A 24342-nucleotide genomic window follows, 5' to 3' on the forward strand; every position below is an offset into this window, starting at 1 on the left:
CAACTATTTTTTGGTCTTTTATTCAACTGTAATTGTCTTAATTTTTCAAGTAAAACAATGTGGAAATACAAGGGATCAAAGGAATGCAACAAATGAATCAGACAACTCAAAATAAGACCATCACCATAAACTACCCATCCCTCAATATGTCACCTGTTTCAAACATCTTTGACAAAGGAAATCAATATACAGTCATCTGGAACTGTACCAGTCGTTTTTATTCACATATTTCCATGTTTTTTACATGAGTGAGAGCTATGGTTTGATGGCGACAAACATGTTGTAAATTAAAGCAGCACTGACTTGACCGAGTGCTCTCCTTAATGTTTCCAGGGTTACACAGATTTTTTTCTTTTTTTTTTTTTTCAAATTTGGTTTTTCATTTACAACAATGCACGAAGCTTAACAACCCTGCTTCTGGTGCATCACAAGGCAATTGAAGGTTCAAACCCATTGGCCAAAGAGGCACTCATTATTTTTACTACAAGTACTTGCCTTTTAATATACAATAAAATACATGACAAACTTGACCATGACAACATTTGTCTTTGGGACAATATAGAAATTATATCCTGCATCTTGCAAATGTAACTTTCCAAAGATAATTTACATGTTCAATTGATACATCAAGTTATACACTGCTGTGGTATCCAGAACCAAATGACTAAAGTTAATCACCACAATCTTTCTAAAGGTAGAGGCCCCAAAACAGATGTGCAAATCAGAAATCGTGGGCTGGATTTTTGAGTCCAATGAAGGGTTTGTGAAGTGAAAATGGGGCCACGCTCCAACATAGTGCAGCAAAGATCACAAGACTGATCTGAGATCTTCCTTTTACCCAGGAAGAAATAATAAAATATGCATAACTTATCAACTGACTACAAAGAAAAGATAGCCAGGACTGCTGACAAGATTTTTAAATTCAAATACTCCAAAACCTCCAACTTGACAATACAACGGGTCACTTGAAAGTACTGTTAATATGGTCACATTTAGGACCCGAACTGTGGGGTGCAATGTTACCCTATTCCGCAACTACATCACCAGATCTGAGTGTCCAGACCATCTGATTACAGTACATGTGATATGTCTTTTCCACTTGGACCAGTCTGTCTATTCACTGTTCTTCCCTCACTGGTTTAAGGACACACCGCAATGCTGATATTTTATTCACCTCCAGCAGAGCAGTCCCTCTTCCAGTCTATGAGGATGAGACCAGCTCCGATTGCAAAGGGAGGCAGGGAGGTCATGTGCAGAATTAACTTCCCTGGTGTTGTTACGAGTGCAAACAAACCTCAACGACATGCTGACTGATAACACTTGTGTTTTCCCTGTTTTGTGGATAGATTCAGGTTTTGTTTCGGTTCTGGCTAGCAGAGGAGCGCGTACTAGCAGCTGGGGATCGTGCTTGTGCAGCCGCAAGGGCCGCCACGCTCCGTAGCACTCTGTCAGGCGTCCCCTCAGCCCCTGAACTACTAGTCACTTCATTCTGCAGTTTGTTTGACCTCCGACTTTCTCTCCTGCTCTCCCTCCTCTCCCGTTTCTCTTTTTTGTCAGTGTTTTTAGACCGCTCCAAGCTACGATCCCTCTCACTGCCAGAGGACGTGGCTCGAGAGCGGGACCCACGACGCTCGGCATTCTGGGAGCTGACGCTGTGAGTCCTTTGGCTGCTGTTGCTGCTGCTGCTTCGGCTGCCCTCTCCTTCATCACTGCTGATACTACTACAAGCACTGTTTCCCCGGGATGATCGTCGCGCCTCTCTTTCACCCTCTTTGCCCCCTGAGGACTTCCTGCTCTCCTTCTCCTCAGCTTTGGGCTTTCTGTACTCAGCTTCAAGAGGTGGGACCAGTGAACCAGGACATTGGCGGGTGGACCGAGTGGGCGTGCGACTTGACTGATTTGGAGTTGAGGGCTTGCTGGCAGTTTCCTTTTCACAGTTTTTATTGGTAGTATTTTTTGCAATGGAGTTAGTCGGAGGCGATGAGGTTGCCCCTTTGCTTTTAGCCTTTTCATTCTTGTCTTTAGCTGCATTGGCTCTTGCTGCTGAATCTCTCCTGGGTGTGTGGCCTGGTGTATCTACGCTGCCTTTCATGGCCAGAAGTTTTGCAGCAGCATTCAGAGCGGAGCACCTCTTTCCTAAGACCTCCGGCTCAGGAGGAGGGGCAGGGGGTGCAGTTGAGGTTTTTGTGTCTGTAGACTTCCTTGAGCTCCTCACAGAAGATCCATCACTACCGGATTCACCTCCAGTTGATGCGTTCACACTGTTTCTGTCTCGAGCAGGTTTCTTTACTTGCCTGTTGCTGTCACTGTCATGGTCTTGCAGCCTCCTCTTTGCGGATCGGGTCAAGCGATGCTCCTTTTTACTGTCAGTGTCTGAATCCGATGAAGATGATGAAGACCTGGAATGGCATCTCTGTAGTGGTGTCTTTGTGTCGTCATTCTTGTTCTCCTCTTGTTTTTCATTTTGTTGTTTTTCATCTTTTCTCTCTTTGTCCCCCTCTTCTGGCTTCTTCTCCTCTGTTTTGGGTTCAGACGCAGGGACATCTACGCGTCTCCTCTTTGCTGGGTTCCTGTTTTCATAGGTTTTCTTGTGATGGGCATGGCGTGTGAGGGTGTGAGTCGAACAACCAGAAGATGGAGAGGAGGAACGGGTTGAATCTTGACTGCTTTGGCGACTGAGAACTCTCTTTGGATTGGGTAACAACTCATCCGTGACACGCTGCTTGCAGTCTTTCTGATTAGAAATTTTACCATCACCTTCTTTATCAATTTCTTCAGCCTCTGACAAGGTTTCAGCCTTTTTCCTCTTAATTTCACAAATCTCTTGCTTTTTCTTCTGCTCAACTTCCATGTCTGTAACCTCAGACTGTTGCTGTTCAGGCATCTTCTCAGGGCCTTTTTCTGCAAATGAAGTTATTGTCTCTTGTTCCTTGGGTAAATTATCTTTTTCCTTGATTTCCAGTGAGGGGATAAGCGGCAGGCTTTGAATTTTGGTTATTGGAGGATCCGTCTTTAGAGAGAGTGGCATTGTAGTAGTTGAACTTATTGCCTTGACTGGTAATGTTGTAGTGGTAGCGGTTGTCAGTGTAGTAGAAATTTGAGCAGTAATAGTAGAAGTAGTAGCTGGAATTGTGGTTGCAGTTGGAGCAGGAGCCATTGTTAACTGGGTTTTTACCTGATGTTCTTTAGAGACAGATTCAGATATTGTTTTCACTCCAGATGCAATGTCTTTTTCTACTGGAGGGGTAGTTACAACAGGTAGAGACTGCGTTGTATTTGTCAAACTTGGAATAGATTTGTCAGTCTCTGGTGCTGTAGTAGTTGCTGTTGCTATGGTAACGGGGGCATGGATAACAGTATCTAATTGTACAGCAGTTTCTATTGAAGGTGAGGGTGTAGGTGATGGCATTTCAACAAGGGGTGCTTTTGAAGGGCTTGTTGGTGTAGTATTCATAATTGGAGCAGTTGTAGAGGAGGATGCTGTGGTTGGGGCATTGTTAGTAGAATGTGAAGTAGTTGCTTGTGGTGAATCTGTTTTGGTGGCTGTATCCCTTTCTACTGGAACGGTAGCAACTGTAGCGGACACAATTTTGTCATTCGCATCCACAGATAAAACTAACTTCAGTGGTTGCTCCTGCATCACCTGTTGTGATGTTTCAACCTTTGGCAAATCTACATTGGATTCTGTAGCTGCTGGAGTATGTATTGAGTTTGTTGTGTTAGTAGTGTCTACGATGGTTGAAGAAGTCAACGCTGTTATGGGGGGGGGTGAAGAAATTTCGGTGCAAGTTGTTTCAAGATCGTTAGTTTTACCCTGCTGTGTTGTTGCTGTGACTACATTAGGTAAAGCAGCTGAAGGTGCAATTTCTTGATCTGTGGGTGGTGTAGGTTCAGGAAGAGCTACCTTCTTCTCTGCAATAGTTTTTGGAGTAATGTCTTGTGATAGATTTGAAGACACCATTTCTGTAAGTTTGTCAGATTTTTCATCTTTGTGTGTCTCATCTTTATCTGTGCTGACTGAATGTTCAATAGTATTTGCAGATTTGTTAGGGACTGTTCGCTCACCATCTGTTTTGGGATTTGTATCACTCTTACTCCGCTCTGTGCTCTCTGTATCTGCTGGAGAATCTTTACTATTGCGCCCTCTCTTGCGTTTTGGAGACAGGGTGGGGTTGCTTGTGTCGGTTGGGGAGGTGGGGTGCGGTGATTCCACATTATCAAGAGAGCTTTTCGGCGGTCGACCCCTTCTTCGCTTGACAGGTGTAGTGTTTGAATTTTCCTCCTGAGATGAGTCTTTGCCTTGCGTTGTGTCTGATTTGCGGTGCTGATTGGCTCCTCGGCCTCTCCCAAAGAGCTCTCCCATCTGGGCCGCCAATCGATTTTCAGTTTCTACCCTGCGCCGGACAGGGAGGTTCCTCAGCACAGGCATGTCAGGGGATAAATGTGGAGGGGAATACGGAGGGTAACTTCTAACTGGGGGTAAAATAGGACTTTCTGGCTCCTTTGGTTTCTCTGTAGAGTCTTTCGGTTTGCTCTCTGGACTAGAAGTGGCCTTGTCTTTATCAGTACTTGGAGGGTTGTCAATGTGCTCCTCTGTATTTGTCTCCTCTGATGACCCACCTGTTCCACTTGTTCTTCTTTTTCGTTTCCGTGGTTCCTTTTCCTCCACCACGGTGACCAGTCGTCCCGGGAGTTTGCGCAGCACTTTGGCAGAGGGGGAGTCTTCATTTAAACCCTTCAGGATTTCATCATCAGCTGTGACCCGCTTGCGAGGGGAGCGAGAGCAACTGGAAGGAGGAGACATTGCATTTTGGTCTTTGTTGTCTTCATCTTTTGTTGGATTATCAGCTGCACTACTGGAATCTAGTGATGACTCCGAAACCCTCCGCTCCTTTTCATTGCTGCCTTCGCTTTCTCCTTTAACTGATTTGGGGAATTTGCCATCAACTTCTGCGGCAGACTGCTGCTGTCTTTTTGGAGGAGAGACTGTGGGAGGAGAAGGCACTTGACTAGGCTGAGTGCGGTTTGGTTGACTTCTGGTTTTAACAGTCGGCTGTTCCCTGGCAGGTGATGCAGCTTTAGGCGTTTTAGAGTCCTGGGACCTGGTCTTGTGATGGTCAGTCCGTGTAGTTGGGGCAGTGCCAGGGTCTTTTGGTGGTCGACCTCTCCCAGAGCGAGGCACTTCTCTGATGGTGGTCGGCTCAGACTCCATTTCAGGGGAGGCCCCTCGCAATCGCCCGCTGGTTCTGGTGGAGGCAACAACCTTTTCTTTGTCTTTGGGTTTACGACCACGGCGAACTGGGGTTGGGACAGGTTCAGCCGATGCTGAAGTCGACAGGAAGTCATCGTCGTCATCATCAGATGAAGGACGCAACTTCAAGCACCCTTCTTTAGCCTGGTCAAGTCCCTTCCTGGCAGCTTCTACTTGCTCCTAAACATATACACAAGTGACATATTAAAATCACACATCACTATCATAATACATCGCTTAATATATTAAAATAATGTTGCATATTATTAGGTACAGTTAATAGATAAAATTGCCTTACTTCTGCTTGTTTCAGCTCCTCTTTGCAAACATCTTCCAATGAAGCTTCCAGGAAATTCATAGCATAACGCTCGATAGGAGTAAGCTGTGAACACAAACAACAAAAATGTTATTATAGGTGAATGGCATTTATACCACCGTTTTTGCGGCTGTGGTTAGTTACCTGCTCCACTAGTGCTGCTATTTCTTGCTCAGCCTTTGACATCTCCTCCACTTCCTCGTTTTCGCCGCCGTCGTCCAGCGGAATATTTTCATTAAACTCTGCCAATTCAGCCACCTGCTCGGCTTTGGCCTGAGAGGCAGCCACAATATCCTCCTCATCCTCTGCTCGGCAAAGAGCCTACATATTTAAATGAGGAAAAAAGAAACATTTACTTAACTTCCATTAATAACAATTTCTTTGTTGTTAAGGTTTTCAGTTGCTCCGACCTGCTCAAGAATAGTGGTGCTTTGTTTGTTGACCGTTTCCTCCTCCTCAGCAGGAGGCAGAGTGAGCTCCACTGCTGCCTCTCTCTTCTCTCCATCATTGACATCAAACAACTCACGAATAGTTTGCTAAAGAAAACATGATAGTTGCCAGTTTAGATGCAACCAGCTATATAAATTCATTCTAGATGGCCACATTTTAAAGAGATAATCTTATAATTCCCTAGTTTTACCTCTTTGAAAAAGGCCGTGGTGAAGTTTCCTCCTTCAATCGCCATGTCTCCTAGCATCCTTTTTTGGTTGGCTTTCTTCAAAATGTTCTCCTCCACTGTGCGCTCACTGATCAGCCTAAAAAAATATAATAATAATAATAATAATAATAATAATAATAATAATAAAATAAAAATTTTGAATAATTTTATATTAAGTAAATTAAAATGGTGGAAGTTTAAGGGAGCAGTTTTTCTTTTTCGGTCGAGATTAATTGAGAAACAGATGTGTAAAGATTTGTATAATTTTTCAACTACCTTTTGAAAATTAAGGGGTGATTTATCTTAAATATTAATTTTTTTATTTTACCTAGCCAGACCACTGAGGAAAAGAAATTGTTAATGTTTTTGTTAGTCTATGAAAAATACAGAAGTACATACATTTCAGTACACTAATTGATCATAAAGTAGATTTTCAGAACTATCTTTTTTTTATAATGCACACTTATTTTTTTCCTGTTGCCAATATAAATACATGGAATAATGATCAGCTAGGCACTATGATCAACACATACCTGTAAATGTGTACATCCCGGGTCTGTCCAATGCGGTGACACCTGTCCTGCGCCTGAGCATCCATTGTGGGGTTCCAGTCGCTGTCATAGAAAATGACAGTATCAGCTCCAGTCAGATTCACTCCCACTCCTCCACTACGAGTTGACAAGATGAAACAGAAAATGCGACGATCTGCGTTGAATCTCTCCATAAGGGCCTGGGTCAGACACACAAAAGAAGAAAACACTGTCAACATTTTATCAAAGGAAATTGGATAAAAGTGTGATGGTAGTACACACCTGTCTCTGCTCTACACGAGTGCTGCCATCCAAGCGAAGGTAAATGTGGCCGTGGTAATTCAGAAACTGCTCGAGAATGTCCAACATTCGTGTCATCTGGGTGAAAATCAGCACTCTATGGCCCCCTGTCTTCAGCTCCCTCAACAATGTGTGGAGAGTTTGCAGTTTACCTGTGGGGGATAGGTTTGGATATAATCACTTTGCAAAATATTTTTTAAAAAATCAGGGTGGACAATATTGATCAGAAATGTATATATACATTTTTTCCATTATCGCCATAACAATGTTGAGATAATATCTTAACAATCAGGAGTGTGTCTTGGTTGAGTTTCAAGTATTGCACAAAACATGAAGGGGACATAAAATTAACCACAAAAGTGCAGAAATGTCACCAACCCTAACCCTGTTTGGAAAATTACACTGAACATTTCTGTTTATTTTATTATTAATTTGCCCTTTTTGCTGTAATTTTTAAGTATAGATAATACCCTCAATATTCAAATTTTGCATAGCTCCAGAACAATATAATAATTGCAATATTATCCACTTTTCGATACATCCACCTCTATTTGAAAATGATAAAATGAAATACTATTTACCACAGTCGTATTGTATCAGTCTCAGATCTGGGAACTGCGTCCTCATGTTGGCTTGGATTCGGTGCAGGCTGCGGATGCGTGGAGTGACTTCAGTTGAGAGCATGGAGGCGAAGACTGTCTGTTTGTGAGTCTGAGATGGAGGAGGATGGCAGCAGTGCATCGAGATGGGAGGACACTCCACTGAAGGAATGACAAATGTGAACCTATAAAAAGGACAAATTAAAGAAATTGGATGTGGGCATTTCCTATATAATCCATGTTCAATTATTTAATGCAAAGTGTACCAAGGAATTCAATTATGGTGGCAAAGCTGAACCTTACTGAATACCTCTTACTAAGCATTGAGTAAGAATGTCAGTATTTCAGTATTTTATTATTGACATGTTTATAAGAACCAAAAAGTAAAATTTTATAGCTTGGTTTATGACTATGAAGGAAAAGTTGCATTGTATTTTATTTTGGATTTATGTGTTACACTGGGTACACCAACATGTTGCAACAGTAACACAAACTCTCAAAGTATAATGTTATTACAATGTTGTATTGGATGTTTTTAAAAGTCAAGTTGTAGGTGCAGTGTGTATCAAGTGTATTGTTTAAAGTACTGTACTGTTTAAAGTACTGTACTAGTATTGACTTTTAGAGAAAAAGATTAGGTAACTGACTGCTATAAGTACCTATCAATAATGTCCTTTAGCTGCTGGAGCCGATCCTCAATGCTGTTAATTCTTTCCCGTACAGCACGACTTTGATACCAGAAGTTATCTTTACTTTGAGCGTAGAGACAGCTGCAGTGGCCCGAGCGGCCCCAGTGAGGCTGAGAGCTGAGGGTGGCTGGAGAAACCTCAGGACCGGAGAGAAACGTCAAAAAGTCCAACACCTCTCGCCCATACACAGGTTTTGCACCACAGCGCCGCTCATTCACTTGCATGATTAGGTCTAGTTTGCTTTCACGCTGTAGCTTCAGGCTTTCTGCTAGAGATGGCTGTGAAGGAAAATTAAGTGAAATTAAATCAAGTTAAAATACATTAAAATTAGATGAAATAACAAAGGAAAGATATTGCATACCAAGAAGAAGGGGGAACGGGGGGGTGGGTGAGGCACTTTCCGAGGCTGCGGTAGGGCCTTTGTCGTAGCAGTAGGTTTTAATTTGGTTAGATTTGGAGCTTGATTGTTGCAGCTGCTTTTGTCAGCTGGTTGTGGTGCAAGAGGTTTGGGTGCAGGTGTGGGTGCTGACTGGGTTGAAGCTGATTCCAAATGAGAAGACAAAACAGTTATAAAATACAGCTATTAAATGTACCTTTTTGCATACATTTAAAAAAATAAAATAAACCAGAAAAATCAGAAGGTGCTTAATCTGGCAACATATTAAAGAAGTTTAAAATGTCAAATTATGCAATGCTATTGCAACAGCAAGTAACTAAAGCAAAAGCAATTTCACTGATCTGTGATGAAAAGCAGAGTTCTAGGTCTGGGTATCTGAATAAAGGTCTTTTACTAAGTCTTTCACATGCACTCGGTACTTTTTATTTTTTTGCAGTTTGTGTAGCTTTACATTTTTGAACACCTGTAGCAGCATGCAACTTCTTAATACATTATAATTTCTGTAAAATGTAATCATTCACATTATGCAAAGTGAATATCTTGAAGTGAACTAAAGTACAAAACTAGATGGACAGCATAACACATAAAGCAATACTAGTTTTGTCAAACATGCACATACACACGTATATCTTTCACTTTCTCTCACCTGGCTGCTGTGTGGTTGGTGCAGTGGTTTGGGGAGGTTGCACTACTTTCAGGATAGGACGTGGAGGTTGGGGTTGGGACTGACTGGGGATGGCACTAGGGATTCTGGGAGGAGGAGCAATTGTGTAGTGGGCGGTGGCAGGACCTGGGGTGCGGTGGGCGATCTGTATGGGGGCAGTGTGTCTGGTGATGGGAGTGCTTCTTACAGGAGTGCTACTGGGATACTGTACAGGGGGAGGCTGAGGGGCAACACGGGGGGAAGGGGCCACAGCCAAAGTTGGCACAGGCCCGCCATCCTTGCCTGCAGATTGACGTACAACAATCTTGACAACTCCTGAACCGCTTACGACTGAAGAGGGCACTGAAATACAAAACAATGAGCAATTAAATTGCTGTATTTTAATATGAAGATTTTGGGGTGTTGTTGAGAGCCTACCTTGTGAAGAGGCATTTGGAGACAAGCGATTCACAATGGGAGCAGAGGAAGGGGTATTAACGGGATGCGTGTTGGATGCGGTTTGGACAGTGACTTGTGCAGGCTGGCTTATAAGGTGGTGCTGCCCCCCACTGGTCACGGCAAGGTGCATCACATTACCTAAGAAGACAATTAATATTCACCTGTTAAGAAGGCTTGGTAATATTTTGATTAAACTTAAAAAAAGATTGGGTGAGTGTAATTGAATAATGGTATAGCAGTGTAAAAGTTTATATACAAATTTAAATATGTTAAACTGAATGTATAACAATGCATAGATCTGAACAGTTACTTTACGCTGCAAGACGAGAAGTAAAATAATTAGCTGTAAACATGGATAATATTTCAAAACAATTATCAGAAATACAGGAATATTTTTCAACTGACCCTGGACTGGCCTCGGAGTTGCAATCTGTGCTCCAGACAGAGTCAGCTTGTTGCCCTGAAGCTGAAAGGTGACCGGTTTGCTACCCTGGCATGATGACACAGGTCTCCCAGCCAGAGAGGCGAGTTGGGCTATGCTGACAACTTCACCAGCTAATGAAAGAGAAGCAAGGGAAGAATAAGATTGTGTTAATGATCAAGCAGTTTCCAGTAAAACAATAAAAATTCAGAATCGGAAAAGCTTCATTGCCAAATTCAATCAAATAAAATTCACAAACTAGGAATATGCTCTGGCGGTATGGTGCAACAGAGAACTAGGGTAACAATAGCAAAAAATAAAAAATAAAATGAGAAAATAAAAAGGTATACAAGAAATAAAAGTTGAATAAAATAAGCGATAAAATAAATCCTGCTTTATTAAGGCATGTATAAGCGTAGTTATTATTAAAAGTTGCCAAATGAAATGATAGATAAAGGCACTTACATGGCAGCCGTGCTTGCATGTCCGGACTGAGCAGCACTCTCTGGGGCATAACGCTGCTTGGACTGGAATGCGCTGGAATACCCTGTGTCCCGGGGGTCACTGGTGGTCTCACTGTCAGCACTGGTTTAGGGGTGCTGGACCTCACGGCTGTTTGGGGGTGAACAGTTGGGCGAGGTGCAGGGGTGGGTGCCACAGAACAGACAACTGTGGAAGCGAATATTATATATATTTATTTTTTTTTATCCAAATATTGACTTTGGTTCAAGGCTTATACTACATGTCACAATTTAAGACTGGTGCAATCCATGCTAGTGTTGTAACGATACACATTTCAAACTCAATTTTTTGATACCAAGTAGTAGGCTGGATACAGATTTCAATCAGTGACAATATAAAAAAAGCTCTCCTTTTTTAGAGAATAGTAGTACTACTAGACTCAGAGTTAGGGTTAGATTTGTCAAAAGTATTGAAAATCAGATACTAATCAATACTAATATTATGTATCCCACCACACACTTTACGCTTTAAATATAGGCATATAAAATGTTGTCATGTGAAACCCAGTAAAGCAAGAAATTATATAGAATGAGCTTGCCTTGTTGAACTGCTGGGACAGGTGCAAGAGTTTGGGTAGTAGTTACAGGGGGGGCTTCAGCAACAGGAGGTGGTTTGGAGAGCTGTGCAGCAGGAGGCACTGGGCTGGTGGGTTTATTCACAACTGACCTGCTGTCACTTTTAGAAGGAGGTTGGACCATCCTAATACAGACCAAAAACAATATACAACAATTATAATATACACCAGCTACTGGTTATTTACTACAAAGTTGAACTGCCATTATATTGTGCTCACCTGTCGACTTTCATTTTGATTGGTTTGGGTCTAGGAGGTAGTTCAGGAGAGTCCACAATCTCCTGAATCAGCTGGCGGCTGACTTTGTGCTTGGGGATAAAAATATCAGCCTGGTACCGAGATACACGAGCCTCCAGACCAATCAGGTCAAATATAGACAAATCACAGCGCTGAGAGAAAAGATAAGAAGAATTAACTAACTAATGATTTAAAATGTAATATATCTACAATTTTACTTCCAGTCCTACCTGGAAAGGTGACACTTCAAGGGCTTCATGAACTAGTGAGGCTGTATTAAAAACTATGGGCTTTGTAATAAAAGGTGACTGGATGGGACGAGGGTCAAACAAATTGGGGTGGTTGCACACTTTACGGAGCTGCATCAAAATGTTGATCACTGACATGAAGTGCCCACTGGCTAGAGTCTCCCGAGTCCTGTGAAGTAGAAGAATAAACATAATTAGAATATAATGAATATAATAATATTTCAAATCAATCCTGACATCCCCAATTGTAACTACTTAATAACTCTGTGTGTATTGGGTATTACTTATTGATGTCCATAAAATTGTATATTTTTAAAGACCCAAACATATCAACAAAAATGTATTTTTAAGGGTGTCGTCACACTTGTCCTGGTTTGGTCCTGACTACAGCCCAGTTCTGTCTATATCTAAACATTACTTGGTTCCTGCTCTAGCTCGAGATTGGTCCTGGGCTAGTCCTGGTTTAGTCCGAAATTTGATGTAGTTTGTGCAAGCGTAAACATACTAAATGTAGGTTTAGGATATAGCAATCAAGCATCTTTTGTAACTTACGATGCTTGCGACATGAAGTCATCATAGAGAAATCTCTGCCTCTTAGACAGCCGACAGCGCACCACATGCTCGTATTTCTTGGGCATCTGCTTCTCCACATCAACTTTAATCCTCCGGAGCAGAAAAGGTCGGAGCACTTTGTGGAGCCTCTTGATCAGGCCCTCATTGTACTCCTGACTGCCTTCGATCATCCCTGTGAGCGGGTTGGAGAACCACTCTTTGAACTCGCGGTGCGACTGGAAGACGTGAGGCATCAGAAAGTGCATGAGGGACCACAGCTCCATCAGGCTGTTCTGAAGAGGGGTCCCGGTCAGCAGCAGCCGCCTGTGGCTGGGGGGCAAAGATTGAAACAAGGGTATGATCAACTTACACATTTAGTTACTTTGAACTTTGACATTGTAGGTCTAGAATGTCACAAAGTTAATATTTAGTTTGGTATGTAGAAAGATAACATTAAGGTGTTTTTTGTCTTAGACTTATGGAGTATTCCGTAAAGAGGATGCAGGTGGCTGGAATATGACATTGCATCCGAGGGAGCATGCACTCTGGACAAAAGTCAGGTAGTATACTTACAGACAACCATTTCACTCTCAAACAAGACTTTCCATTGCCCTGAAGCAGTGTTGAAGCAGTGCTGTACAAGGTATCTGTGCCTTGTACAACACTAATCACTTCCTAAAATCAAATATTGTGGGAAAAAAGCAAATAATCTATGTCTAAACTTCACAAATTTACAAAAATATGTTATTCTGTATTGTTTCCTTTGGGATGTTTGCTTTCCCGGAATAATCCTATGTATGACATTAAACCTATCTATTATGCATTCTTACTGTGAGCTAGTGCCCCTCTCCACAGATCAGACCTGTAACTTGGCCTGGTGGCATCACTTGCTTACATCCATGAACACTTATAAAGCCATACTTTGGATTATTCCGGGCAAAAACATTTTCATGGAGACAAACTAATTTAGCCATCCCTTTTTGCAATGAACCCCCAGTATGACGCATAATGTTGAAAGACTATTTCTTTCTGTAGCACCTATGCTGGAAATGCATGATCCTTGGTAGCCTATACAAACCTGTTGAAATTGAGAAGGCTCTGCCAACGCTGGGACTTGAAATTCTTGATATTTTGTGCCTCGTCCAGGATCAGGTAGCGCCAGGACTTGCGTCTAAAAGCCTGGTGATCCTGCAGCACCAGTTTGTATGAAGTGATACACACATGGAATGCATTTGGCTTGGTCCAGCCCTAGGAAAGAGAAAATAAGTTGAAGTTTTAATGTTATACAAAATCCTATGCAAAATAGTCATCAAAATCAAAATAACTGTCCATAATTAAAAGCAACATTTACCTGTCTTTTAAGCTTTCTCTCTTTCTGGCTCCCAAAGTATGTGAGTATTTTGAACCCAGGACACCAGCGTTTCAGCTCCATTTCCCAGTTCAGCATGACACTGGTGGGTACGATGATAAGATGCGGGCCCCAGTTACCTTTATAGAAATATAAATTATTAGCATTTCACATCAAACAAGTGAAAACATGGTGTACCTGTCGGCCTCTTACCCTTTTCACAGGCAAGGTGAGCTAACAGCGCAATTGTTTGGATTGTCTTGCCCAAACCCATTTCATCAGCTAGAATCCCATTGAGTTTCTTTTCAAACATAGTCACCAACCAGTCCAAACCAATGTGCTGGTATTCTCTTAATGTGCCATGGAGGAGGAAGGGAATTGGCGTTTTCACCTTTAACAGTAAAAATACACAAATGAGTAGGGATGAGATGACCCATGTCTCTTGGGAACTGTCTCAATAATATCAAGATGAGATTCTGATTTTATAAGAAATTGTGTGGTTCAGTTCACAATTTTCCATTTATTTTATTTTGTATTTTTGCTGCCATTGTAGCTCTACTTTCTGGAACTACACCTTCTCAAAACTAAGCAACATCTTTTGTCCCAGCTAATGTAAACGACCAGGGGGAATAAGTCATTTTCAATGTGCAATCAAACTATTTTATCTTTGCAAATTAGTGTTTATCAAATTTAAGCTGAGATGTCCAAACAGTCTCTGCTTTGTCAATACTGACCTTAGTAGTAGCTAAAGTGTAGCCTTTGGGCTGTAGGCTCTCAGCAGTAGCAGCAATGTGGCTCATGTCTTTCTTTGGTCGAGAGCCAGAGGGCGTGGGGCTGTGGTCTCCTTCTTTTAATAAGATCTCCATGCCTTCATCACCAGAGTTATCCTCTTCTGCACTGTCTTCCTTTGCACTCTCCTCTTCCTCAGTGTCACCAGGTGACTCTAAAGACCAATAGATAAGACTTACTCTTAGTCAAACCAATGTAACACAGAACATGTACAGTAAATGCACTGTTTATGACCGTTATGCCAAAGAGGTGTACAATCCTTCCATACTTGAGAGAATGTGGTTTGTTGTTTGTAGCATTATCTCGAAATTGTGTACAAAAAGGAAAGAATAATGGTGGAACGGAAGCTTGAACTGAGAAATGGGATAGCTTTAGAACAAGATTTTATTTTATACTCCTCACTGTTTTGATTTGATGCTTTTATGTGTTTTGTTAAAAAATGTTATTATTAAATATTATAGAAAACTTCACTAATGACAAAAGACAATAAATTATGTCAAACCAGGACACATTCATAACTCTCCGGTTTGAACAAAGTGCATACTCTAACCTGAGGAGGATGTGTGGCTCTCCACATCACTCTCGTCTTCCTCGGTCTCCTCCTCCTCGTCCCCAGACACTTCAGTATCAGAGCTCGCTTTGGAGGCAGACGCAGATGGTTCTTCGAAGTCAGATGCATAAGCCCCTTTGTACTTCTCAAGCAGCTCTTCAAGGCTCATATCCCCTGGAGCAGAAAAGTACTCCTGTTAGATTTGCATTACAGGAATAGCTTCATATTTTTATATTAATACAATAACAGGTGCTTAAAAAGGTCAAAAGGGACTTGTTTTAGCAAATAATCTATTAGGTGAAACGACTGTATGGGTTCAAATTAGAACACAGCACAGTCATCCATTTTAAAAGAAACAATATTCCACCTTAAATTTATATTTAAAAAAAAAAAAAAGTATATATATATATACACACACACACACACACACACACACCCACACACAGTGGTGAATAGAAAGGCTCACCTTCTTTGGCCAAGTCATCCAACTCTGCAGAGTGATCCACATTTCCTTCGACCTTTTCCTGGGCCGCTATGGTATCCTCCTCATCCTCAGCTAACAAACAAGAGAAATAATAATTATAATTTAAGTACTTTACAACAGCAACAAATTGCTTTACAAAACAGAAATGTGTAAATGGTACATGATCTTTTCAAAAATACTGTGTGGGTAAAATAATGAAGGGCAAAGTTACCATCTTCTTCATTTGCTGTAAATTCCCTGTCTTCATCTTCCTCCTCGGCTGATGAAGATGACTGGTCAGAGCCCTCTGCCTCTGACCCTCCGTCCTGGGGATCAGCACAGTCAATGTGAAACAAAGTTGAAATATTAGGAATATCAAGAGTGAGCCATAAAATGTAAATGGGTGTTTCTTACGTGGTCAATGCAATCTGGTATGTTAATATATAAGTTATATTAACCTAGAACTGAGTGTTTGCTTATTTTCATGAATATGTTTGTCACTGATCCTTTTGTTATCAGTGTATTACAGTGTATCTTGCTCTATGCTGTACCTGGGGCAGGTTGAGTGTGCTGAGCAGTTGGTCCAGAGGAAGAGTGCCCTCCTCTTTCAGAAGCTCGATTTCTTTGCGGTGACTCTCTGCATCGTTGCCTTCCTGCTGCTCTTCAACCTCAATCGTCTCCTCATCATCCTCTTCCTCACATTGAGGTTCAAAGTCTCCATCTGTGAAGACACGGTGATACTTTTTATTTATTTGAACAAAAAGCAATGGATCCTATTTACCATTAACTTTGAATAAAAGGTTTGAATCAAATAGAAAACTTTTAAGCTTTTAATTGATCTCATTGGCTGGATTAATTAAGTACAGATACATAGATACAAATAAGTAAACTTCTGTTCTGCCTCAGAGATGGTAGACTTGTCAGACAGGTTAATCCAGTTGCAAACAAGATCAGGGACAAATGTTTTTCTGAATATAAAACAGACTTTAAAGACCATAAGCATTTTCGACTTTAACACAACTGAACAAAGCATAAACATACAAGACTACACACCAACGGACACGTCATTGTGACACATCTAGCTTCTGTCTTTTTAAAAAACATTTAACTAATTACCCAGGTATAGACAAGATATGAAAAGAATGCGATTGTATTGGAAAAGTGACCTTGACAAGGAAAAAAGCTGACTTCCTTCTGTGAAAACCTTTGAGGAGTAACTATGACAACATCTCTATTTAAACCAGTAATTCGATTTTGAAATGTCTGACTATATGGAGACTGCAGTAATACTAATTTAGTTTTATTTTAAAAGATTCTCACCATCTTCATCGACAAGAATAGGTTGAGATTTCTGAGGTGAGGCAACATCCATCTCTGTTGGTTTGGAGGTGGGTGCGAGAGACTGGCTGAGAAGATCTGAATATTTTTCTGTCTGTCCTACAATAAAGTCCAGCTGCAGATCCAAGGCCTTCTTCCTCTTTTCGTCAAGTCGAGATTGCTGCTTATACTGAACAACCTAGGAACAATAAAAGGTCCACATTACTAATCTGCCATTTTTTTTGCATATGGACCGTGAACCATCCAGAAGGTTAAAAGTATTCGCAATACTAAAGTTTCACTCAAACTTAATTTTGACCAAGAAAAAAAACATAATACCACTTTGATACAATCAACGTGGTATTGACAAACTCTTTTTATTCTTAACTGTAGAGATTATAAAATGCAATTGTAGTGCAATTCCCTCAGCAAACCTTGAGGCCACGGTGAGAGCCCGAGTGCGTTCTGGGTTGTAGCTTTGTGACGCACTGGGAGTTTATTGCGGACAAATACGCTGAGATCCGATATGAGTTTGTTGGTGATTTTAGCGAACACAGACACACAGAGCTATCAGCAGCGCAGCAGAGAGAATGGACATGGATTGACATAACAAGCTATGGTATTATAAGTAAATGGAGTTAACTTGCGGTCAACAAAAATTACGGCTACCCAGCCCTGACTTTTAACACTGTGCCCCAGGCGAGTGCCGCCTTTTCACAGATATGTGCGGGCGCACCTGACTGTGTGAGCCCCGACCTCTCAGCTCTCAACCAATCAAATGCGCACAGGCAGCAAACACACCGTGCACCCCTCTACCTGTGTCCTACAGCAATATTCGACAAACAAATAGTACAATTTAATGAAGATCACAGTTTTAGTAATAAGTCACCATAGTGAATAGGGTTGTCAAACAATTTTAATGAACTAACTGTACCTTCTCAACGCTGCTCCAAAATGCCCGCACTTCTTTCGCAATCGATGCAGCAACTTTCCTTATTTTCGACTGTTCATCCCTCTTTGCTTTTTCCTCTTTCTGCCTCAGCTCTTCATGGTGTCTCATAACCATCCGTACAACCTAATAAGAAAAGAATGTCCAAATAGTTAAATTGTAAAAAATACAATTTCAGTCAGTATTATATAAAACTTTGTGAAATACTGCATGGATTTTATTATCATTACCTTTCTAGCAACGCCTCTTTTCCAGCGCCTCTCTTGGGCGAAGTCAGCGGACAGCCACTGCATTTCCTCACACAGATACTCCCAGTGCACTTTGGGTCGCGGAGGCTCTGTCAGACGAGTGAGGCGCTTCATTGACCAGAAGCCCTCTCGCTTCAGTGCCTGCGTCCGATGCTCAATGTCCGCTTCCTATTTGAGACAATATGCATATGCACTCAATGTTCTGCCGTGCAATGAGACAAAAAACTGTTGCATAGCAGATACACATATTGCATACATCTTACTTATTTGGGTGGTAAAATAATCTTATGCTTTTGGGGTATTTATTGAGCTTCTATGGCACATGGTGATCACATTTTGCATAATATTCTCTTTAGATATTGGACACTTGTGTACAAACCAATGACTAAAAAAAGATGACATCACAAAATTCTAATGGTCTGTAGTGTTCAGCAGAGGCGGGCAAATGTCCCATTTGTTAATATGCAAACTTGATAAAGTGGTTGGATAAAGGACATTGTCACGAATACAAATGATCAGTTTCAATGTGTATTTTCCAGTTGCATTTTTTCTAAAAGCAGCACATACAAACAAAACGTACATGTTTAGCTAACTCTGCCATATCTGAGTGTCGTTCACCACGGGATCTGTGGGGTGTGCTTTGATCCTGTGGTGAAACAAACTTTCCATGAGACCCCCGCAGAGGAGAGGATCTGTCCAGCCTTGGCGTGGACCAATCACTGCTAGACGATGGGCCGGGGGAGGGGGATCCTGGAGAAGAATTCATTGACACTCTGTCGGAAATCCACTGGCGCACCTGAATCCCAACAAAAATGGATTAAAACAATATAATTATAAAATGATACAGCAGAAACAAAGCCATTGGCATACTTAAGCACATTAGTAAAGAGCACATTGGAACATGCTACCAAGTTGTTTAAGTGATCAAAACATTGTCTATTTTGTGCTGTGATGTAAATAAAAGCCATATATCAAACAATAACCAGTAGTGAAAGTGATTGTGTGAAAAAGTCATGCACATAAACATCCTGTCACAGAGCCTGATCTGGCAACTGCCACTTACCTTCAGGAACAGTGCCTTTCTGTCTGTCCTGCTCTGTCCATGCTGGAAAACACACATGGCTTAGCATGTGTCCATAACTTAAAACCGGATAAATTAAAAGATATAATGAACTGCATGCATAAAATAATGTAGGGCTGCAACTAACAGTCACTTTATGAAATTATTAATCAGTTGATTTAAAAAAAAAAAAATTGATTAGTTCTACAGATCTTGAAAGGTTTCCATGTCATTTTGATGTAATTCCTGCTCTGGTGGAATCATAATACCTCTTGTTTGAGCACGTGGCATGTTCTAATTTCTGTGTAGTCCAGATAACAATATTTTTGTTTACTTAAATAGTATACAATTTGTTCAATAAAACTGATTGTAGTTTGTGACTAATTGATGTGTTAGTTTCAGCCCTGAAAAAATGTAAACAAAAGAGAACTGCATTATAAGAAGCTAGCAAACAATATAATGTGTTGATTGTCACAGATTACTATATAAGGACGTACTATACAGTTAAATACCTTGTGTGGAGAGGCTGGTGAGGCCACATCACCCTCAGGTCTGTCAGCCTCTGGCTCTTCATTGCTGCCTTCTTCTTCACTGCTGCCCTCATCCTCAGAGCCATCTCCAGCATCATCATCCTGCTCCATCTCCTCATCCCCATCTACCCCCTCCTCCACCCCCTCTTCCTCTCCCTCCTCCTCTCCCTCCCCAGCTGAAGGGTCGGCCTGACTGATAATAGTATTGTTAAAGCTAGTTTCAGTCACAGCTGTACTGTCCAGTTGAGATGGTTCAAAAACTACCACAGGGGCATCTGTAGAGTTTTGTGAACCAGAATTGTTTCCATTTAAGTTTTCTGTTAGAGCGTCACCTTTGGAGGAACCAGATGCAGTGTGAAGAGACGGGACAGGAGCTTTGACAGAGCAGTTTGTCTGCTCATTGTGGCCACAGGGAGCTACAGAGGAGACTGTGTGAGCAAGGCACTCTTCAGACACGGTGCCCGCGCTGAGTACGTTCTGACCCGTGGACACGATGGAGGCAGGGGCTTTGAGCACTGGACTCGTCCCGGGTTTGAGAATGAGTAGCTTTGGGTTTATTTGACCCAGAAAGGGAGAAGGGCAAGTTGTCTCTGTCGCTGTGGTCACAACAACAGTGTGTATTGTTTGCAAAGCTGTTGTAGCAGTTTCTTTGGCCTCTTCATGTGAAGAAACACAGGGTTCAAGCTTTGCAGCACTTACAACAGCAACTCCTGGGGACTGGTTTAAAGCTTGCCCATCCACATGAACTGAAGCACTGACCACTTGTAATGGGGATGTTAGAGAAGATGCTGTTACATCTGTTTCCTGTTTCTGAAGAGCCTCTGATTCGTCTGGAGCTGTTTCCACCTGTGTGCAAGAGCCCAGTGCCTCTGTGCTAGTGCTCGCCTGTTCAACAGCAAAAGAATCAGATGTAACAGCTGCTACTTCAACCAAACACACTTCATTTGAGTTTGCTCCTGACTGGCGAGCATCCAATATCAAGTGTTGTTGGACAGCAGCAACGCCAGTATTTTGTATGGACATAGTATGACAGTCATTGCTAGAACATGTCACGATTTGATTTCCATCGTGCGATGAAAGCACAGCCTGTTGAGATATAATAACACCATCACTTTCATCAATAGTGTGAAAAGTTGTATCCATTTGTGACTCCAGGTCTTCTTTGACAGAAAAGTCATCAGAGTTGTCCAGTAATGCATTAAACAAGTTTACTTCATAACCTGGCGAATGAGGGATCTGAATGCCACTGCTGCCGCACACGGTCTCCTCTGCTACCTCTTCCACCAGGTCACAAAACTGATACACCTCCACAGACTGAGAGTCCAGGTGAACAGTCTCCCCAGCGGACAGCTCGGAGCCCAGGTCATTGATAATAGCAGCTTGGCAAACGGTGCCATCTTCCCGTTGGAGCAAGTAACTCTGATTGAGATGTACACCAGACCAGTCCCCGTCCTCTCGGACAACCACGATTTCATGAGCGTCTGATGAGTGCACAATCTGCGCTATTAGTGGCATTTCAGTGGAGTTGACTTGTTCTGTAGGTGTTCCCTGCTCTGTCTGTAATGACACTACAAGGTCTGTCCCAACTAAAAGGGGAGCAGAGGAAGGTTTAGTAAAAGTGTCCTGAATACAGATACCTTCTGACTGGACTGTAGCAGCAGTGTCCAGAATATGGCAGGGACTCATGCCCTCCTGCCCATGGTCCCCATCCTGCGCTTGGTGGAAGTTTGGAACATTGAGAGCTTCAAGTTCCGATATCGGCTCAGAGTGAGAGCTCTCAGTTTGTGGTATGTCAACTTGTTCGCCCTCATTGCTGTGAAACAAGGACCCGGTGAGAGTTTGTGATTGAGAGTTCTGTTCAGTAACGGTTTTGGTGAGCAGCTCCTCTTCGATAGCCCTATTGTCTGCTGTGTCTTGGATTTCAACACTGGCTTGTGTGGCAGTAGTTGAAGTTTGGAAAGAAATTGGTGGCTGTGACATAATATTTTCACCTGTGTACTCTTTAACAGCCGTTTCTGGTTTAAGTACCAAAGTGAATGACATTTTCTCTTGTGTCCCTTGAATATCCACAATTCCAGCCTCTTTTGCTGGTGGACTCTGGTTAGTCTGACTATTTGAGGGGCTTTTCTCTTCAATAGTTTGGGACCCGTATTGCAGTACTGTGTTGCTAAGCTGTATGTCTGAGGAGGGAGGAGGACAACAGGATGGGTGCCTTTGCATTTCAGAAGGATTGCAGTCCTCTGTAGAGGATGTTGAAAAGACCCCTGCAATGTTGGCAAATCTTTCCTCAATAAGTTCTGATTCTGAGGGCCTCTGAGGGTCTCCCTCGGCTGATAAGTCCTCATGCAAGGCGGTTGAAGCAGACTTCTCTGTGTTGACAAATGTAGGACTTTCACCATCCAGCAATGGCACTCCGGACGCTTTAGTGGAAGGAGGCACTGGGCGGGGGGCAGCTGTGACCGGCTGCGGGGCATGCTGAAGTGACTCCCCAGCCACATTGTGTGCAGCATGGGGGTCAGCACCCAGCACTTCCACAGCCGGAGAGGCACGCTGCCGCACCGCCTCCTCCCCAGAGCTCTGCTCTTCTGGTCCGCTTTGGCTGCACACTGCTCCTAGAGGACAAACCGTTATTACTAACACAATTCAAATAAAAAATAAGTAAGCACCAACTCTGACAGTCAGCTAAAATACTGCAAGTGTTGTACCTGTCTGATGTTGTAGACACAGGTCTTCTGTGCTTTCTACTTCCAGGATGCTGAAGTTAGGATCCCCACCACATCATCTGTGTAGTATAAATATGGAAAATTAAATGTAAAACTTCAAAAAAATACATTAATTTTTTTTTATTGTTTCTTGCTTTCTTAATTGTATTGGGGAAGTAGTATTACCGCTTCCTACTCTTGCTTCCCATTAAACTTGTAGAGTGGATCCACATCAGTGTAGCCTATGTGATGATAGGTAGGCTATAGAGTCACATGGAGTAAGCATCCTCATATGTAATGCAATGGTAATTCTTACAAGCCTGTATAAACAGGTGGTGTATTGTGCATTGAGAATTGCAAGTGATAGCGGCCAGGGCAGTAGAAAAAGCAGTGATGGCTGTAGATGTGGGTACAGGGTAGCATTTGCTGCAGTGAACCATGGATGTGTTAGCTGTTACGGAGAGCATTCAACTCAAGACGTTGGGAATTCTGCAGCACGCGCTCCCGAGCTTCGCCGGCAGACAGGCGCGTGGGCCCTGGCCATTCATTTATACCAAAACAAATGTAGCGTTAACGTATGTTCGTTAAGACACGGAGAGTTACTATGGTTACCGATAAAGATTCCCCCAGACTAGAGGTTTTTCGAACGCAAGATACGAGAACTGATGCACCGGTGGCTGGCTCACATGATACATCTCGAAAGGGTCTGACCAGTTCGCCGATAGTGGCATTAAACTTCACAACATTTTATATATTTGAGGCATGAGATGATATATCTACAGCAAATAATTAACACAGGCGCTTTTTCGGGAGCAGTTAGCTGCTAGCATTAGCATTTACAATAACACTGCTAGGGTGGCACTGAAGAAAAGCCTGCTAACTAGCAGGCTACAAGAGTTAGAAATGATAGGGTACATTTATTGGATGAGCTGGCACTGTGACGCTTACACAATTATATAATAGTGTTATCAAAACAGGCTCCTTAGTGTCCACAGATTTTATTGGAAGGTCTTTTAAAAGTAAGCCAAACCATGTGAAAAGTCACATTAATGCCGCTTCTACATACACTACGGGGGGGGACTCAATGTGACGTCACTGCGTGGGGTCAAATCACCCAAAAAAACAGAAAATTAAATGCGATATTCTCTATGTTTCTAGCACAAAAAAGATAGTTTTTTTTAATTAAAAAAATTACAAACATGCTTTTTAGTTGTCAGTACATTTTGCAACGATTGAAGGGGGGGGGGTTTGGTAGGGCGCGCACAGCAACAAGGCAGGTACTTCAGCATGGACAAACTGAAAGTTACTGAGTAAATAGTTGCTTGTTTGTGGCATTACATACTAACAGATTTTGTTACATGTTCCTGATCATTTGATCAATTTCCGCTCCATCAAAAGTAAGTTTTTTTTAATACAAAAGAGTGCAAGAAATTTATATTTTTAGCTGGAACATGCTGCTGTATTGAGTCGCTTCGTAAGTCGTATACACCCCTTTAGGGGCCCCATTACTTCCTCCTTGCCCCCCTCCCTTTTACAGCCGCCATCTTAAGTTCCCACCTACCTGAAATTTCCGACCAATTTTCTTTTACTAAATTCTTGTTGAAGGAGTCGTCATCCGCACAAAATCACACTCAATCCGTGATGTTGGCGATCCAAACTATCTCCCGGTACCCAACGAGGTACCAGTAGGTCTGTGGGAAGAAGTTAAAATACGGACCGGGAGAGACTGGGTTTCGGCGCAGAATGTAGCGGTCGCGGGGAGGAGACTTTACGCAGCGAAATGGTGGAGGGACGCCGCTGCTGACAAAGTACAGAGCAGGGAAATCTCGCGAGATGATCTAAGAGCGCGCCACTTAAATTTTTCTTTTTGTGAGTCTTGTCCTATCATTTACAGTTTTTGCGTGGTTAAGTCATAGGTTAGATCACAACCAATCTAATATTCGCATACCCGTTTATAAGATTTTGTGAAAACTCCGTTTATATTTATACT

The 24342-nt window shown here is 42.2% G+C and overlaps 1 protein-coding gene across 2 annotated transcripts; it reads right to left on the reverse strand.

Moving 5' to 3' along the window:
* Positions 1-4: 4 nt before the first annotated feature.
* On the reverse strand, positions 5-24138 carry srcap (Snf2-related CREBBP activator protein). Of its 2 annotated transcripts, XM_033984717.2 has the most exons (34): positions 23914-24138; positions 22356-22432; positions 19633-22262; positions 19124-19165; positions 18641-18856; positions 18043-18228; positions 17798-17938; positions 16867-17062; positions 16098-16267; positions 15779-15872; positions 15550-15639; positions 15084-15257; positions 14479-14687; positions 13958-14135; positions 13748-13884; positions 13475-13644; positions 12397-12726; positions 11827-12013; positions 11579-11748; positions 11324-11484; positions 10729-10932; positions 10248-10397; positions 9822-9980; positions 9387-9746; positions 8705-8883; positions 8314-8621; positions 7637-7839; positions 7038-7207; positions 6759-6955; positions 6208-6322; positions 5978-6103; positions 5712-5888; positions 5550-5633; positions 5-5431 (listed from the first exon to the last, which is right to left on the reverse strand). In XM_033984717.2, the coding sequence occupies exons 3-34, from the start codon at positions 21868-21870 to the stop codon at positions 1349-1351; spliced, it is 11604 nt and encodes a 3867-aa protein (XP_033840608.1). In that variant the 5' UTR covers positions 21871-22262; positions 22356-22432; positions 23914-24138; the 3' UTR covers positions 5-1348. The 2 variants fall into 2 exon arrangements, with proteins under 2 accessions (XP_033840608.1, XP_033840609.1); XM_033984718.2 differs by lacking the exon at positions 19124-19165 and having other exon boundaries at positions 23914-24132.
* Between the last annotated feature and the right edge of the window lie 204 nt (positions 24139-24342).

Source organism: Periophthalmus magnuspinnatus, chromosome 19 (assembly GCF_009829125.3).
Source record: "Periophthalmus magnuspinnatus isolate fPerMag1 chromosome 19, fPerMag1.2.pri, whole genome shotgun sequence".
Classification (NCBI taxonomy): Eukaryota; Metazoa; Chordata; class Actinopteri; order Gobiiformes; family Gobiidae; genus Periophthalmus; species Periophthalmus magnuspinnatus.

Excerpts from the sequence above, each read along its gene's own strand:
- srcap (XM_033984717.2), bottom strand. The coding sequence starts at position 21,870 with ATGCAAAGGCACCCATCCTGTTGTCCTCCTCCCTCCTCAGACATACAG. Across the intron at positions 18,857-19,123 it reads GAAAGGCACTGTTCCTGAAG|GTGCGCCAGTGGATTTCCGA; the intron begins GTAAGTGGCAGT and ends GTTGGGATTCAG. Across the intron at positions 17,939-18,042 it reads AAAGAGGCGTTGCTAGAAAG|GTTGTACGGATGGTTATGAG; the intron begins GTAATGATAATA and ends TTTTCTTATTAG.